At 48.8% G+C, this 17,821-nt stretch overlaps 1 protein-coding gene and 1 long non-coding RNA gene across 5 annotated transcripts; one reads left to right on the top strand and one right to left on the bottom strand.

Moving 5' to 3' along the window:
• Positions 1 to 1,150: 1,150 nt before the first annotated feature.
• On the bottom strand, positions 1,151 to 10,174 carry VPS18 (VPS18 core subunit of CORVET and HOPS complexes). Of its 3 annotated transcripts, none has more exons than XM_029950887.1 (5): positions 9,769 to 10,174; positions 8,611 to 8,752; positions 5,566 to 5,657; positions 3,519 to 5,389; positions 1,151 to 2,478 (listed from the first exon to the last, which is right to left on the bottom strand). In XM_029950887.1, the coding sequence occupies exons 1-5, from the start codon at positions 9,857 to 9,859 to the stop codon at positions 1,753 to 1,755; spliced, it is 2,922 nt and encodes a 973-aa protein (XP_029806747.1). In that variant the 5' UTR covers positions 9,860 to 10,174; the 3' UTR covers positions 1,151 to 1,752. The 3 variants fall into 3 exon arrangements, with proteins under 3 accessions (XP_029806747.1, XP_029806748.1, XP_029806749.1); XM_029950888.1 differs by lacking the exon at positions 9,769 to 10,174 and adding an exon at positions 9,432 to 9,646; XM_029950889.1 differs by lacking the exon at positions 9,769 to 10,174 and adding an exon at positions 5,862 to 5,954 and having other exon boundaries at positions 8,611 to 8,699.
• Positions 10,175 to 10,188: 14 nt separating this feature from the next.
• LOC115301187 lies at positions 10,189 to 11,930 on the top strand. 2 transcript variants are annotated; one of them, XR_003913007.1, is made up of 2 exons: positions 10,189 to 10,419; positions 11,677 to 11,930. It is a non-coding gene; the product is annotated as an uncharacterized LOC115301187 (long non-coding RNA). The 2 variants fall into 2 exon arrangements; XR_003913006.1 differs by lacking the exon at positions 11,677 to 11,930 and adding an exon at positions 10,746 to 11,047.
• The last annotated feature ends 5,891 nt before the right edge of the window (positions 11,931 to 17,821 follow it).

Raw genomic sequence — 17,821 nt, 5'->3', positions numbered from 1 at the left:
TGATAGGCCACATGAGGAGAGGAAGGGAGCAGGAGCCTCCAAATCTTCTCGGAACAGACGGAACAGGATTCAGAAGCTATCCATCCAGTGATTACCAACCCCTTCACATTTGCTCCCTCTTCACATTTGGTTTTGGAATGGAGAGGCTGAGGCTTATCAAAGATGGGCAGTTTCTAGCCTGTACATTGGGGGAACTCGGAAGGGCACGACTCCACCAGGACTGCAGGAGATAAGTCTTGGAAAAGGGGTAGGCTGCAGGAGAGAGAAAAGCATGTAGTCACCAGCCAGGTGGCTTGACCCTAGCCTGATTCCAGGAACACACACTTGTTATTTTGTTTCTGTCTGAGCAGCTGATAGACCACACCTATAGAGCTGAGCAATGGACTTTGAACCCCAGTCCACAGGGCAAAGGGTGCTTGCTGATGTCATGGGAAGGCCCTGATCCACGACTCCTTAGAGTAGCCACAACTAAAAGAGTGTATGTAATCTGGAGGGGAAGGGCAGGTCACAGCAGTGAGATGAGGGAAAAAAAATGTATCTGCCAAATGCTATGGATGGTGGCAGTGGCAGTCTTACCTCCACAGTGGATTTGAACATTATGACTAAACGCCAGACAGTGGTAGGGCAGCATCAAAGCTGAGAAGCTGGGAATGCGAGGATCCAGGCTGGCAAAGAGAAGGGCAAGCAAAATCTAGCATAGTATAAGGGCTAGTGAAGGGAGGAAGAATGAGGGCTGGGGTTCACCATTAGGCAGTGCAGACTTCCAGAACATACTAGGGAGGAACAGACTGAAGAAGCACTAGTGGAGAAAGAGACAAATCAGTGCCCTCAGTTGCCTGTGTGAAGGATTCTGTGGGGAGCAGCACCACCTGCTGGCCAAAGGGAAGAATAGTCCGTGGTCTGAGAGGATGGGGGGGCCATCATTCCCAGCTGGAGCCTGGAGTCAGAGAAGATGGAGCAGAGGGACAAGCGAACAGATCACAAAACTGTCAAAATCAATCAGTCACATTGCCAGGTGAAGAAGCGAGAGCGAAGGCTGGAAAGTGTGCAGGGTCCCAGCAGTCTCCCTGTGGCATCCTATGCCCCTCGGAGATCACTCACATGCCACTCAGGCCAGCATCAACAAAGCCATCAACTCCAGGGCCACCAGTGCAGTGCAGGCAGTTTAATGCTCCCCACCCCATCATCATCTCCCACTGTCATCCATGAGGCCCTCTCCCCCAGGTACCCCTCCACACCAGAGCCCCAGAAGGTGTATACAAGACAGGCCCACCACCAGCACCACCTCTCCAACCCTCACGCCCAGGACTTGGAGGGGCTGCCTTTTCTTTTGGGACCCAGGGGCAGACACGGGACAGGTCTTCCTCTGAAAGGGAGGCTCCATAGAGTGAAAAGGGAGAATGGTACTCTTGCTCTAGAAGGTGAATAGGGTGTCTGTGGGGAGTAAAAAAGAAAAACAGGACTGTTAGAGGGGAGATGGTGATGGGGTCAGAACTCTGACTTCTCCAAGCTAAGACCTTCTGCTGGAAGGCAGGCAGACGGCCTTGCATAACAGTGGCCTCAGGCAGCTCTGAAGAACAGCATGGATGGCAGCAGAACACACTCACAGATGACACCTCCCAGCCACAGCTGTAACTCCACTCTCCCCAACACTAGGGAGAGTCTCCAGACGACTGAGCACAGCCCACGGTGTAGCCTTCCCAAGAAGGGGCAACTACCCCTGACGGCCTACCCGCCCAGCACAACACCCTCCTACAGCCAGCTGAGGTGCTCCTCCTCATAGCGCTGGGGGTCAATGAAGGGCCGGTCAATAGAGCGGATCATCAGTTCCCCACAGTACACGCACTCAGCGGCCACCAGTTCATCTAGGTCAGCCTTGAGCTGTTCCCGACTGGGCCCCCCAGCGGCAGCCCCGCCGTCGGCCTCCTTCGCACGGGCAGAGCCCTTGGTAGGGGCCGGCGCAGCCCCCAACTTGCGCTGCAGCTCCTCGAGCCGGGCCTGCTTGTAGGCCGGCAGGCCAGGCCGCACGGCCTGCAGCAAGCAGTCGGCGTGGAACATGTGGCCACAGAGGAAAAGGTAAAAAGGGCGGTTGAGTAGGGGGAAGTCGCAAGTAGCACATTTGTCCTGGGGCTCCACTGTGCCGTAGCGGCCCCGCAGCTCCTGTAGGTCTCGCCGGATGCGCTGGGCGCTGGCTGTGGCCTCTTCCATCTCCCGCTGCAGCTCCTGGATGTGGTGGTTGTAAGCCTTGAGTGAGCTGCAGATCGCCTCTTTGAAGTGGTCAATAGTGACGAAGTCAGGAAAGAAGGGCAGCACATCCTCAATCTTGAGCAAAGGGCAGCTGGCCAGACAGGCCATGGCTGTCTGCACATCTTCCTCCTCCTGCACCACGTGCCGTGCAATCTTTAGCCACAGTTTCTTGCGCAATTCCTCATCTTCCTCAGGCAAGTCAGCACACTGTTTGGCCAGGTCCACATCCACCTGTGGGGAGACCACGAGCGTTAGGGTCAAGTCCCCTGCCCTCTATGACAGAGACCGTGGGAGAGACAGGTGTCCCGGGAGAATCTGGGCTCAAGGAGAGGCCCCAAGGCAGGATTCCCAGCACTCCTGGAAGCATGCAAGGTGGGGGGGCTTTTGGAGGCCAGCTCAGAAGTCTGTCTCAGTAATGGGCCTGTCCCTGCCACAGCTTTGTAGAAGCTAATTACAATGGTGGGGCTTTGATTTTAGCAAATTAAAAAATTATCCGGGGAGTATATTCAAAATACAAATTTTTGGGGGGCACCTGGGTGGTTCAGTCAGTTAAGCATCTGACTCCTGATCTTGATTCAGGTCATGATCTCACGGTACATGGGATTGGGCCCTAAGTCGGGCTCTATGCTGACAGCATAGAACCTGCTTGGGATTCTCTCTCTTTCTCCCTCTCTGCCCCTCCCCTGTTCTCTCTCTCTCTCTCTCTCTCTCAAAATAAAGAAATGATCTTAAAAAAATGTTTTTTTTAAATACAAAATTTTGGGCCTCACCTCAGACTTTCTGATTCAGAAGTCCTGGGTCCAGACCCAGGAATTTGCATTTTAAATAGCACTTCGTGTGATCCTTAAAGCAAGTGGTGACTCAGGATCGAGAAGTATAACTCAGTACCTTCCCCTTCTGTAGTTGTGGTGGTAACGCAATAGCTAGCACGTCTGTAGAACTTAGTGTAGAGAAGGCACTGTTCTCAGCGTTTTTCATACACGCTGCTTTAATCAACCCTAGGAGCTCAGTACCATTACCATTTGTGGCCCAATCATCTGAGGCAAAAAGAAGGTCAGAAATCAGCCTGAGGTCACATAGCTTAGTAACTGGCAGAACCAGATTTCAAACCCTGACCTCAGAGTCCACATTCTTAACCTCTACACTAGAGCACCTCTCTGCAAGAGATGCCAGCGCCCTCTAGCCACAACCGCCAACTCCAAACCCTCAGCAGCTGAAGCGACTGCTCTCCAGGCCCCTCTCCTGGATGGGGCTGAAACTCATTGGCTCACCTGCAGCGCCAGGTCCACAGCCTCCTCATACAGCTCTAGGACCTTGTATACATGGACACAAGCACGGTGGTGGCCGTGCTCAGCGCAGAGCCGCAGCGCATACTTGAGGTCGTAATGCACACGGTGCGGGCTGGCTCCCGCCTGCTCGAGGTAGGCCAGCAGTGAGGCGGGCTGGCCTCGGGCATACAGCGACAGCAGGTAGTTGTGAATAGCCTGCTCAGTCTCGCCCAGCTCATTCACACAGAACTCCATGTAGCGGATGGCCTGGCTCACTTGCTGGGCCTCGCCACCCTGGCTATAATTCACCAGGGCGGGAATCAGCTGCCGGGCATCCAGCCGGCTGCCCAGCTCAATCCAAGCATCCACCAGCTGGCGGGGGATGTGACGAATGAGGATGGGTGAGAACTTATAGAAAAGCTGAGGGTCACGGTGACGAGCAAGCACGGCCAAGGCTTCCTCATAGGCCTCATGCTGGCAGTGGTACGCCACCACCCGCTCATAGTCCTGCATGATCACGGCAAAGTACACCATGTGTTCCGTGTCCCCATGGCTGGCAAGCAGTTCATGGATGGAGGCCCGGCTGGCAAAGAGCCACTCCTTGTGGCGGGGGCTGCTGAGGAAGGCCCGGAAGCGCTCTCGTGTTTCCCGGTATAAGTTCAGGGCCTCAGGATCACCCTGCAGAGCCCCGAGCCGGCTCAGGTAAAGCTCTGTCAGCCAGGTGGTAAGCAGCGTGGCCTGTGTACGCTCGGCTGGCTTCAAACTGGCCAATTTTCGCTGCAGGAACTCAACCAGAGCCTCCTCCTGTCGGGCCTCCAAGAACTTGAGGGCAATCTCCTCAAAGTAGCTCTGGGTCAGGGCGTAGCAGCGGGCGCTCTCCAGGTAACGACGCTGGCGAAAGCAGAAATCAGCCTCCCGGGCCAGGACCGTGTCCAGGCAGTCAGGCCGCTCTCGGCAATACTCTTTGGCCAGGTCGAAGCGGTTCATGTCCAGGTAGGTGCGCCAGACATCCCGGGCCTCCCGTTGCACATGGTAGCGGAAGACGGCCCGCTCAGTGTAGGCCCACAGATGGCCCGTGGAGGAGTCCTTCACCATGTGCTTCAGTGGCCCAAACTTCTCCAGGAAGTGATCCCGCAGCACCACCTGCCCGGTCAGCGTGCACACTGCCTCCACCCGGTCCGCCAACAGCAGCAGGAAGTGGAACTGGGTCAGGACGACAGCCAGGGGTGGGCTGGCCCCAGGACCTACCCCTTCTGGGTACTCCCAGACTCGCTCCTCACTCAGCAGGGAATCGGGGCGCCCACAGTCCAATGCTCCATACAACACACCATCCCCCATCATCCAGGCGAAGGCCCGAGGTGCAGAGCGCAACTTGGGGGTATAGAAGGCCAACTCGCTGTAGCCCAGACTGCTGGGGAACTCACGGAATGGGGGTGGGTGGTCAGTGTAGGCAGCAAAGAGCCCTGAGAAGCCCTGGGCCTCAGCCCCCTCTGCTGCTCGACCTATGAACTGGAAGAGGCGCTGCCGAGTTGTGGCGATAACAAAGCCACGCCCATCGGGACCCCGCTCAGCCTCAAGGGAGCAGACAGGCGCCGGACCCCCTTCTTCATTTAGTACATACAATGGACGGAAGTAAAGATCTGGGGCAGGGCCAAAAAGCCCACCCTCGCTGGCTGAGAGCTCGGCTTCAAAGATGTGGCCTTGGGCAGTGCCGACCAAGATGGGGCCTGTGCTGCTCTCAGTGCCCAGTGCCTTGTTCCAGCCCACACTCTCCACCAGCTGCCCTTTCCAGCGAGCCAGTGGCCGAACCTTCTGTCCATTACGGTTCACATAGAGGACCTCAGTGCTGCTCAGAGCAATCAGCAGGTGACAGCCTGGAGGAGGGGAGAGTATGATACTCTACAGAATGGCACCATTCCCACCCTCAGCCTCCTCCTTACCCCCAAAGCTCTCAGATCCCACCCACCCAGGCAATCACTTACCCTCTGCTCAACCCCCCTACCCACTCCCCCCACCCGGCCACCAACCTCAGACCTCCGCCACCAGTTACCAGTGTGGTCCAGAAACATCTTGTGAACTCTGGCGTCATCCTTGCGTCCCAGCTCCACATGGTTGGGTTCATTGGCCTTGCCCAAGTCAATGCTGTTGGGACAAGAGTCACAGCATCACTCAGAGAAGGGCAGATCCTTTTTGGAATCACAGACCTCTTTATAATCTGATGAAAGCCACAGGCTTTCTTCCCTGAAATCCATATACACATACAAAGTTCTGCACACAATCTCAAGGGAACTCTGAAAGACATACAGGATCCTACTTAAGAACCTTCAACTCTTAGAATTCCCCTACCTCATTTTGAGAAGTCACTAAATGGAAGTCTTTTCCCTCTGCTCAGAAGATCTACAGTGCATCTGGGAAGACAGGCAGGGGTATCCCAGATTGCTGGGGTAAGAAAAGAACAAACAGTAGCTAATGGTTACCGAGCACTTTCTATATACCAAGCACCATGCCAAGAGTTTAACCTATATCTCAGTCTTCACAATAACCTGGAGGGGTGTTCCTGTTTAAATTATATTTCCATTAAAATTATTTTCAAATCATATGCCCATTCTAACTAAAGAATCAAAGCAAAGATGTATAAAGAGTTAATGATTTTCTTCTTAAACCCATCATCCTCCATAGATAAAACTGAGTTTAAGGTCTTTCTCCATCCTTACAACATAGACTTGTTTTGTTACCGTCTTTATGTTCTTACAAAAATCTCTTCGTGTTGTGTGTGTGTATATATATATAAATTTATAACTTGTTTTTCTCACTTGACACTTTATGAACATTCCACAGTATCAATAGATACAGTTCTAACTCACTGTTTCAATAACTGCATAATTTCCCCCTTCGTGGCTCAACCATAATTTTATTATCATTTTCCTGTTGATGGGCATTCAGTTTGGGTCCAGTTTTTCCTACCATAAATAATTCTCATCCTTGTATCTATACTCTTGCAAAGTGGTGCTTTTCTTTCTATGATTATGTATTCTCCAAAGTGAGACTGTTGGCTCAAACTTATTATAGATACCTTAAACTTTAACAGACATTTCCAGAAATATTTTTCAAAAGATGGTGGCAGTTATACTCTCACCAGCAATGTGTGACAGTCTATTTCTGTGTATCTTCACCAGCACCATACATTTGTTTTTAATTTTTGTCAAGCTGATAGATTTAAAAAAAATGGTACCTTACTGTTATTTCCCAAAGGTTGAAAATATTTTTATTTTTATTTTATTTTATTTTTTTAATGTTTTATTTATTTTTGATACAGAGAGAGACAGAGCATGAGAGGGGGAGGGACAGAGAGAGGAGACACAGAACCGGAAGCAGGCTCCAGGCTCTGAGCTAGCTGTCAGCACAGAGCCCGACGCGGGGCTCGAACCCACGAACGTGAGATCTGACCTGAGCTGAAGTTGGAGGCTTAACCGACTGAGCCACCCAGGCGCCCCGAAAATATTTCTAGACATTTACTGGAAATGTACAGTTCCTCTTCTGTAAACTGTTTGTTTATATTCTTTGCCCTCCCCTTTCTACTGAAGTGTCTTTTTCTTTTTTTTATTTAAAAAAAAACTTTTTAAGTTTATTTATATTTGAAAGAGACAGAGATGGTGCAAGTCGGGGATGGGCAGAGAGAGAGAGAGGGAGACCGAATCCCAAACAGGCTCCACACTGTCATCTTGACAAGAGTCGGACGCTTAATCCACTGAGCCAACCAGGCACCCCTGATATGTCTTTTTCTTATTAATTTGTAAGACCTTTTATTTTTTTTTAAATTTTTTAATGTTTATTTAATTTTTGAGAGAGAAAGAGACAGAGCATGAACATAAGAGGGAGACACAAAATCCAACGCAGGGGCTCCAACTCATAGACTGCAAGATCATGACCTAAACTGAAGTCAGTTGCTTAACCGACTGAGCCACCCAGGTGCCCCTGTAAGGGCTTTTTATTTATTTTTATTTTTATTTTTTTTTGTTTCTTTTATTTATTTTTGAGAGACAGAGAGAGACAGCTGGAGCAGGGGAGGGTCAGAGAGAGAGAGAGATACAGAATCCGAAGGAGGCTCCAGGCTCTGTGCTAGCTGTCAGCACAGAGCCCGAAGCGGGGCTCAAACCCACGAACCGTGAGATCATGACCTGAGCCGAAGCCAGACGCTTTAACCGACTGAGCCACCCAGGCGCCCCTGTAAGGGATTTTTAAAGAATAGGGATGTAAATCCTTAGTCGTATGTAGAAAAACCAATTTCCCATCATCTTTGGTTATAACAGACTCAAATGCTTTTTTCTTTATTATTATTTTTTACATAAACTCCACGCCCAATGTGGGGCTCAAACTCACAACCCCAAGATCAAGAGTCATATACTCTACCAACTGAGCCAGTCAAGCACCCCTCAAATGCTTTTATTTTGTCATTACTATGTAGTCAAGTATACCTACACTTTTCTTAGTGGATTTTCTAGCTTGAGTAAGAAGGTCTCCCTTCTGCCCAAGAACACAGACATTTATTACATATTCTTTTAATATTCAGTTTATTTTTTCATATTTAAATAATTATCCCACCTAGAATTTATGTTTGTGATATAGAGAGGCTTAGCTCTGTTATATTCCAGATGGTTATTCTAGATAAGCATTTTCTCTGACAGCCTTGTTATATAATATTCCCACTAACACTTGTATGTATGTGTTTATTTCCAATTTCACTGAGATATATTATTTCCATTTATAGTGGATTTACTTTAGGACTCTAGACAGTTCCACTGTGACTAACTTGTGGGTTAGTACTATCTTTAAAAGATGACGGGACACATTTAGAGAGACTGGGTGACTTGCTCAACATTCCCTAGCTGGTATGTAGGAACGCTGAGCTCTGATCCAGATCCACCTGATTTTAACTACTATACTACATTAGTTCTCTTTGGGAATGGGTTTTTCCAGAAAATTCCAAATCTACTGTTTCACCTGCCCAGAGTGAAAGAAAGGCCCCAGTTAGTTAACAGTCTCCAAATACCACTAATCCACTCCCTACTCCTAAGCCTGTAGAGCCCTCACTTACCGGAGCAGTGTATCCTTGCCCAGGCTCATGCAGAGCTGATTGCAGGAGACAACAAGATTGGTGATACGCTCAGAAGGGGTAAAGTCAATGCGTTGCTTTGTGAAGATGGGCACTTCCTTCTCTAGCTGGGCATTCACATACCCTACAGGAGAGGAGGGAATTACAGGTTAGCTATGGAAGAGACGGAGGAAGGACAAAGAGAGGCAACAAAAAATTGCTTTCCTCTCTACCTTCCCAACATATTCCTAGCCCAAGCCCTTAGTTAAAAGTTTAATATCAATGTATTAAGTAGTTTGCTAATCATCTCTATATTAGGGCTCTGGACTCCTTCTGACACTCTGTGAGGGGTAGGTTCTTTGAACCCTTGTAATGCTGTTGCACCTTCATGTACCTTTCCAGGGGAAAGGCTGGGCATTCTCCCTTATCCATCTTGGGCCCAGCAATCCCAACTCAGCTAAAGTAGTCTAGATCCACTCTCTCCCCTCCTCCCTGCCCATACAGTAATGCTTTCAGTGAATCTCCAGAAGAATGAAGGCAGAGGAAGCCCTGGGGTACAGTTCAAATCAGGCTTTAGCTTCTTTCTCTCTAGCCTTTATTATCATTTATTTACCACGCATACCTAACACTTCAGACCCCTCTGCCAACTCTGTCCTACTTTTTACAAAAATTTCCCCTCAAGTCCAGCCTACACCCAGATCTAGCAAAGGCCTAAAAGAACTTCATTTTCCCTGTTCAGTGACAAAGTTCCCTCTAGGACCAGCCCTCCTACCGCTACAGCATTCCCCTCCCACCATCTTCTTTGCCCACTCTCCTCCTCCCACCTCCAGAAGGGGCCGGGTAGGAAAAGCACAGGCTCTGGCTGAAGCCTGGAGCCTATTCTCAGTTCTCTCCAATGCGGTCCTGTAGGCAAGTCACTTCCTTATCTGGATCCCAGTTTCCTCTTAGGACCCGAGTGGCAGGCCCTAGATCACGAGGCTGCTCTTTTAAACTTCGACCATCCACCAGGTGGGGGCCAAGAGAGCCTGAGGAGAATCAGGGGCCTAGCCCTGGACTGCATGTCCAGGCGGTTAACCGGACCTCTTGGAGCTACTCTCCTCGACCCTCCCCCGCAGGTGCCAGGTGTGCAGGCAGTGTGAGCGGCGCCCTCCTCTCCCTTACCCGAGTGGGGGATGCCCACGGTGGGGCAGCCGGGCTGCAAGATGGCTGAGCGGGACAGGGAGTCCTCATATTCATCCAGGATGGACGCCATGGTGCCCGGCCTCTGGGCCCTCCGTCCCGGCCCTAGGGATTACAACAGCGCTTCCCCCAGGGATCCCCGTCGCCTTAGATTGGAAATTGCGTCTCCCCAGCCTCGACAAACTCTGACAGATCCCGGCAATCTGCTGCCCTCTTCTCTTTAAAATCCTGAGGATTTTATCGCTCTCGCCTTAAACTGGGGAGCCCTCCCCCTTGAATCTGGCGCAGTCTGGCACTCCGCTCCCCCCCCCCCAAAAGATCACTGGCTTCCTTTTGCAGATCCCAGAAGCTCCCAACCTCGCCCCAGCGGCTCAGCTGACTCCCGCCCCCGGGACGCTCGCCTATAACGTAACTTCCGGGTTCTCAGAACTCCGCATTTGATCGCTTAGGAACTTATCCCCGCCAGCCACTTGGAGGCGCAGCGATGGCTACCGAAGCGGAGGCAGGGCCGAGGCGGGGCAGGGGCTGGGACCTTGTCCAGTCCGCTCTTGAGGGCGGGAACCGGAAGTACTGTGGCAGTTTTCGGCTTGGGGCGGAGCCCTGGACGGGTCCGAGCTGCAGTCCATCTGGATGGTGAGCTATCGCTGCTGAACCCAGGCCCTTCTCTCCAAGACCTTGCTGTAGTTCTGAGTTTTAACACAAGGAGGCAATCCCGGCGCTTTTAGGCCCTTCCCCACCAGCGCAGCACATTCCAGTCCCAAGCTCGAGTCATCAGCCCCTTTCTTGCCCAGGTTTTCCTCTCTCGGACGACCGCTCAGCCTGTGTCCGGCTCTCGCTCCGACCTAGCCAAACGGGCCGCTACCCTGGGTCCTCAGGGGAACCTCAGTCGAATCGTTCTCTTGATTTTACCTTCACAAGGCAAAAGCAAGCAGTCTTAGCCTCTCTTCTCCCCCATTTAGGAGACCACCAACTTTCAGGAAGTGACAGAGCTGGTGACCTGGCAGACGGTAGCCAAGTGCTATCTAACCTGCCTCCGTAATGGCTCCTCAGTGTGAGGAGAGACAAAAGGGGCGGCAGAAAAGACCACAGCTGAGGGGTGCCGAACTATTTACATTCACTCATTCAGAATACTGTTGAGCCCTTACTTTGTGTTTAGCCTTGGACTAGGTGCTGGAATCACAGAGATAAGTACAATTCCGTCCTTGAAGGTCATAAACCAGCGTGGGCAATGGACCAGTAAACGTATAATTGATGTTAGAAATGCGATGGATGAATTTGTTCAGAAGCTCACTTATTACACAAGTGAACGCACACTCTCTGCCAGGCACTTTTCCAGGGGGGCACACAAACAGACAAAAAGTCCCAGCCCTCCTGAGGCTTATCCAGGGACATGGACACAGCGTGGTGGGAGCACAGAGGAGCAAATGCCTGCAAAACCTGGCAAGAACGTGGGCCAAGTGACCTTGAAGTCCGGAGGGGGGGGGGGAATGCCAAGCGAGGGAATTTCAAAGCTAAGAGTGCGGCTCCAGTTCAGTTTCTCTCTTCCACCCGCCTAGCCCACCCAGTCGGAGTTTGTTCTCTTCTGGGGCACAGGGACTCTATCTTGTTAAAGTGGAAGGCTATTGGCCAGGATCACCACCAACTTGGCTTTAATGGGTAGCCCAGGCGAAATTACCTAAAGCGCTCCCTTTACTCTCCTAAGCGTCCAGGTTTGCAACGTATACTGTGTGGTCGCGCTACTCTTGCCGAACTTCCCTGCCAGGCGCAGAGGACTGAACCCTCATCAGCTTCCACAGAGGGCCCTCTGGATCTGGAGTGGGCCCTGCCCAGGAGGGGGCAACAAATTATGCCGTCCGAAATAACTTTCTGAGTCCCGCTTCTCCTGTCCAGAAGCTGCAGGAGCGATGCCGCTCTCCCAGCCAGGGGCACTGCCCTTCAGGCTTGGTCCGAGGAGGGAAAGTGTCAGAGCTGAGCCAGGGACAAGAGGTTACCACCCTGGGAAATGTGAGTACGGCTTGATGCATAAGGCTCCACCCCAGATCACCTAACGGGTGCATTAGGGAAATGCAAATAGGTCCAGCCAAAGGTCAGATAATAATAAAAAGGTACATTCACTGAATGTCAACAATGTGCCAAGAACTACACTAAGATCATAATAGTCATTGTTATTTCATTTTACCCTTCCCCGAATGCTATGAAGCAGGCACTGCTCTTTCTCCCATGTTACACAGCAGAAACTGACATTCAGAATGGTGAAGCAATTTGTCCAGGATGTATGTGGCCAGGAAATGGGGGAACTAAGAGGCAATATTCAAATAAGAGCAGATGCTGAGGAGTTAACCACCACACTGTCCATTTCTCCAATACAAGCTGAAGAGAAGAAAGTATAGCTGATTCCCCAGGTCTGAACTGTGTAGAGGAAGTGTCTCCCTTGCACAGAGCCAGCCAGGGTAGGAGAGGTGTGTAGGGCACACAATCCATCCAGCCACCTCCTCACTGTCCCCAAAGCCTCCCTCCTGAGTTTCACTGCTCTCTGGGATATATAGGGTGGGGCCAGAGTGGGCTTCGCTTACTACACACTCAGTACACACTCCCTATTGAGTTGATCGCAGCAGTATTCATTCTCCCACCTTATACTGAACTTTGGAGGAAGAACAAGACCCACATTCTTATCCCTGCCCAATCACTCATTAGCTGGGCCCTGTGTGCAGGTGATGCACTTAGCTTCGGTTTCCTCATCTACAGAAATACTGTAGATAGAGTCACACTTACCTAGTAGGTCTGTGTCGAAAAGTAAATGAGGTGATCTAGGTAAAAGCTCATTGCTATAGCACAGCATAATGTCCAACAAAGGGAATATGCTCAGGAAACTAAAAACGTGGCTTTAATCAGACAGTCACTCTTAAGTCCACCTCCTCCATGAAGCCTCCCTGGACCACAACTTTGCCATCAGAAATGCTATGGCTTTTCTTGTCCTGGCCATTTACTGCCCCTTAACTAAGAAGCATGGGCATTTTGCTTAGATATAACAGAAGCTGATTATGGAGAATAACCCAAACAAACCTGAGCACAGGAATACTGAGGTGTCTTAGGGAACTCACAGCTGGGGATCCGGATCCACCAGTTCCTACCCCTCACAAGCTGTGTGCCACGTGCCACAACATAGGTAAGGGCTGACTGCTGGGCCAGGGAGAGAGGAATAGCGTAAGAAAGCAGGTGAATTTGAGCTAAGACCTGAAGTGCAAGTATGATTTCCAAGGGCAGTAAAGAGTAGGTAGGCATTCAGCAGACATCAAGTTAAGAAAACCAAGAGAATAGGCCTGCAAACATTGGCAAGTTTGCAGGAGCATCAAGGGGTAGGGCAGCACAGGAAACGGGACCAGTTGTGGCCAGATTATGAAAGCTATTGAATGGACCATCAGAAAGCTTTGGTTGGAGATGAGATCATCTGATGTGGGTTCTAGAAAAAAGGGTGGTGGCTTGGGTGGAGTCCACATCAGAAGAATGAGACCTGAGGCAGAAGCAGGCTGGTGAGGGCCCAGCCTGGAGTGAGAGTAGACTGGGGAGACATTTTTGAGGAAGAGCCCCCTGGCTTAGTGATAAGTTAGATGTGGGGATGAAGGAAGGGTGAAGGACAGCTCCTGGGGAGACCGGCCGGTGGTGCAGTGGCAGTGGCCTAGGGGATGGAAGGGCTGGGCGGAGGTGTGGCAGAAGTCACATGATTGAGCTACTTCTGGACAGTTGCACATGCAGCCCCTGCAGGGCATTCACTTGAAGAGGCCCAGCGTCATGAGGCAGTCGTAACTAACTAATAAATATTCATTAAACAGTTGCATGCATGACCTTTCTCATGCTTCAGTTTCTACATTTATAAAATGAGAAAAATCTATGTTATGGCACTGCGATTACAGGATGTTATGCAAATCTCTCAGCACTGTGCCTATACCAAAAAAAATGTTCAAGTTAACTATTAGTAGTAATTATTTACTGACTGAAGGCCCAAAAGAAAAGGAGTGACATGACGGACTTAAGTGAGTAATTTTTAAAAACATTTTTTAATGTTTATTTATTTTTTTAGAGAGAGATTGACAGAGTATGAGCAGGGAGGGGCAGAGAGAGATAGAGACACAGAATCTGAAGTAGGATCCAGGCTCTGAGATGTCAGCACAGAGCCCACGGACTGTGAGATCATGACCTGAGCCAAAGTCAGATGCTTAACCAACTGAGCCACCCAGGTACCCCAATTTTTTTTAAGTTTGTTTATAAATTTTTTAGTACTCTCTATGCCCAATGCGGGGTTTGAACTCATGAGTGTCGAGTGTCACATGCTCTTCTGACTAAGCCAGCCAGCCGCCCCAAATTTGTTTTTTACTAATACATATTCTTTTTTAGAAGTTTTAGATTGATGGAAAAGTAAGAAGATAGCAGAGGGTCTCCCTGTTCTTCACATCCAGTTTCCCTTACTGTGAATGTCTTAAATTAATGTGGCACAGTTGTTAAAATTAACAAGTCAATATTGAAACATAATTATTAAGTAAAGTCCACACTTTATTCAGATTTCCTCCGTTTTTACCTACTGTCCTTTTTCTGTTCCAGGATTCCATCCAGGTTAACACCATACATTTAATTGTAATGTCTCCTTAGGCACCTCTTAACTGTGGCAGTTTTTCAGATTTCCCTTGGTTATTTTGTTTTATTTTATTTAATTTATTTTTTCATTTTAACTAGGCTCCATGCCCAGGATGGGGCTTGAACTCATGGCCCCAAGATTAAGAGTCACATGCTCTACTGACTGAGCCAGCCAGGCACCCCCAGACTTAACTTGTTTTTGATGACCCTGACAATTTTGAGGAGTACTGAGCAGGTATTTTATAGGATGTTTTATATTGGAATTTGTCTGATATCTTGTTTTGTAATTAGATTGAGGTTATGAGCTTAGGGGAGGTAAAGTACCATTATCATCACATCATATCAAGAGTATATACCATCAGCATGACTCATCACTGTTGATGTTGACCTTGGTCACCTGGCTGAGGTAGCTCATGTCAGATTTCTCCACTGTAAAGTTACTCTTCCAATACTGTCGTCTTTGGAAGGAAGTCACTACACAGAGGCCACATTGAAGGTATGGGGGTTTATGTTTCCGTGAGGGTGAAGTAAAAATCATTTGAAATTCTGCATGGGAGATTTAGGAATTTGTTTTTAAATTTAATTTTTATTTTAATCATAATATATGTATACATTTTACTTATTTTTAATTTTTTAATGTTTATTTTTGAGAGAGAGTGCAAAAGTGGGGGAGGGACAGACAGAGAGGAGGACAGAGGATTGAAGCAGGCTCTGCAATGACAGCACAGAGAGCCCAATGTGGGGCTCGAACTCATGAACCATAAAATCATGACCTGAGCCGAAGTTGGGTGCTCAACTGACTGAGTCACCCAAGCACTCCTATGTAGACATTTTATTTTATATTTTATTTTAAATATTTATTTATTTTGAGAGACAGAGAGCACAAGCACGAGCTGCGAAGGGGCAGAGAGAGAGGGAGAGAGAGAATCCCAAGGAGGCTCTGCCCTGTCAGTGAGCGGAGCCCGATGTGGGGTTATAACTCACAGACCATGAAATCATGACCTGAGCTGCAATTGACGCTTAACCAACAGCCGTCCAGATGCCCCCCTGTGTATACATTTTGAAACAGAGCCTTGAAACTTATTAAGGAAACCCATAAGTTCTTTCTCATCCCCAGTTAAACTCAATCTAGTCTGTCTACTCATCTCTCAGTGCTCCAGACGTGCTGGTCTAAGGATGTTCCCAGAATATACCAGGCCTCTGCAGACATTTAAGTATATGGTCTTGGGGTTTGATCTTTCCTGGAAAGAATGCTGATATTTCTCCCCTTGCCAGGATCAGGGCCCCTCCTGGGTGCTCCTCCCGCCTCCAGTACTGATTGCCCATGTTGTGCCTTACAATTATCTAGTAGTCTCTCTCTCTCCTTCACCTCTCCAGCCCCTTCCCTCCCTCTTGCCCTTCCCTTCCTCCTCTCCACTTTCCCTTTCTCTCCTTCCCCTCATCCACTTCTCACCTCTCCCCTTCCTGCCTCTTCATCCCCTTCCCAGGGGTGACTCTCTATAAGCTCCCCAAGGCCGGGGACAGGTGTCATACACATCTTCTCCTAGGGTGTGGCCTGGCACATTGTTAAAATATGTTGAAGGATACAGTGCCCTAGCTGGGGTGCCTGGGTGGCTCAGTGGGTAAAGCATCTGACTCTTGACTTTGGCTCAGGTCATGATCTCCCAATTGTGAGTTTCACCTTGGGCTTGTGCTGATAGCAAGGAGCCTGCTTGGGATTCTCTCTCTCCCTTTCTCTCTGCCCCTCCTCCCACTGGCATGCTTGCATTCTCTCTCTCTCTCTCTCTCTCTCAAAATCCATAAATAAACATTTAAAAATCAAAAAGGCCCCAGGTGCCTGGGTGGCTCAGTTGTTTAAGCTCCCACTTTTGGTTTTGGCACAGGTCATGATCTCACAACTTGTGAATTCGAGTCCTGCTTTGGGCTCTGCACTGACAGCATGGAGCCTGCTTGGGACATTCTCTCTCTCTCCTTCTCTCTCTGCCCCTCCCCTGCTTTCACTCTCTCTCAACATAAACAAACATTAAAATTTTCTTAAATAAGTAATTTAATTAATTATTTTTTTAAACAAAGGTCCTACTAATGCAGAACACCTCTTCTCAAACCTTTACAAGAGATTGTAAATCTCTTCTCCTTCCTACTTGATTCCCTTCCAGATGTTTCCAAACCTATCTGAATGGCCCCTGTTTTCAAAAAGCCCCCCCCCCCACTGCTACTGTCATCCCTTCTTTCACTGAGTTAATCTCAAAGCCCCACCCAAGGGATATATGGATCCAACCTGACTTCTTTCCTTCCTGCCTCCTTCTAGGATCATAGGTTCAGTGGTCCCAGAGAAGACATTGAAGGGGAGGGAATACAGACACTTTTTCCACTTGTCTAGGTGGGAAATAGAAGCATCGTCAGGTCATTGGTTCTCAAACTGGGGTTCACACGTCCTTAGGGGAATGAATGGCTCTCCCCAAGAGGCACAGAGCGCTGAACAGTTTTAAGGAAATCAGTGTCTTCAGCTTCCCTCATCTCTTTCCTAAAAGTGATGAGCAGAAGGAGGTACCTTGGAGGAAGAGGCAGGTTCTCTTCCACCTCCCCTGCTGCTCTTTTTCAAAGAAGAGGACACCACTCACTCACTGGGACAGAAAAAAACAAAAACAAAAACCCTCCATGTCATGGTGCTTCCTTTAGGGCATTAAAATCTTTGCTGGGAGCCCAGCAAAGAGACCTGTGGGATTATTGTTGATATTCCTATAAAGAACAGGGAACAAGTCCTTTGCACATCAAATGGTTTCTACTTCTTTAATCCGAATATAATTTGAGAACCTAATCAGGTTTTGGCTTATTGAAAACTGAAATCACTAACATTTTTGGCATTTAATTTGGAAAGGAGTCTCATAATCCAGTGACATTGCTATTTCAAACCTCCTTCTATTCCCATCTAACATTTATGTGAACAAGCTTTTGCCGTATTTAGATCAACACAAACCAAAAAAATATAGGAAGAGAATTGATGCTGAACTTTGTCTCACTCAAGCATTCTATCTACAAATACATGAAGTAATTGAAAACAAAAACAAAAAAAAGCCCTATGTATCTCATGAAGAGATGTATTCCCAATATATTTTTACCTTTTATGTGTATTTTTTTATTAATGTTTTATTTATTTTTGATACAGAGAGAGACAGAGCATGAGGGGGGGCAGAGAGAGAAGGAGACAGAGAATCTGAAGCAAGCTCTAGGCTCTGAGCTGTCAGCACAGAGCCCGACGCGGGGCTTGAACCCACGAATGTGAGATCTGACCTGAGCCGAAGTCGGGGCTTAACCGACTGAGCCACCCGGGCGCCCCATGTATTTTTATCAAAATGTATAACATATTTGTTTTGATCAGTTGAATAATAATTTTAATGATAACTTC

This window comes from Suricata suricatta, chromosome 9 (assembly GCF_006229205.1).
Source record: "Suricata suricatta isolate VVHF042 chromosome 9, meerkat_22Aug2017_6uvM2_HiC, whole genome shotgun sequence".
NCBI lineage: Eukaryota > Metazoa > Chordata > Mammalia > Carnivora > Herpestidae > Suricata > Suricata suricatta.
This window is presented reverse-complemented; position numbering and strand designations above follow the sequence as displayed.

Excerpts from the sequence above, each read along its gene's own strand:
- VPS18 (XM_029950887.1), bottom strand. The coding sequence starts at position 9,859 with ATGGCGTCCATCCTGGATGAATATGAGGACTCCCTGTCCCGCTCAGCC. Across the intron at positions 8,753-9,768 it reads CGTGGGCATCCCCCACTCGG|GGTATGTGAATGCCCAGCTA; the intron begins GTAAGGGAGAGG and ends CCTCTCCTGTAG. Across the intron at positions 5,390-5,565 it reads GATGTTTCTGGACCACACTG|GCTGTCACCTGCTGATTGCT; the intron begins GTAACTGGTGGC and ends CCCCTCCTCCAG.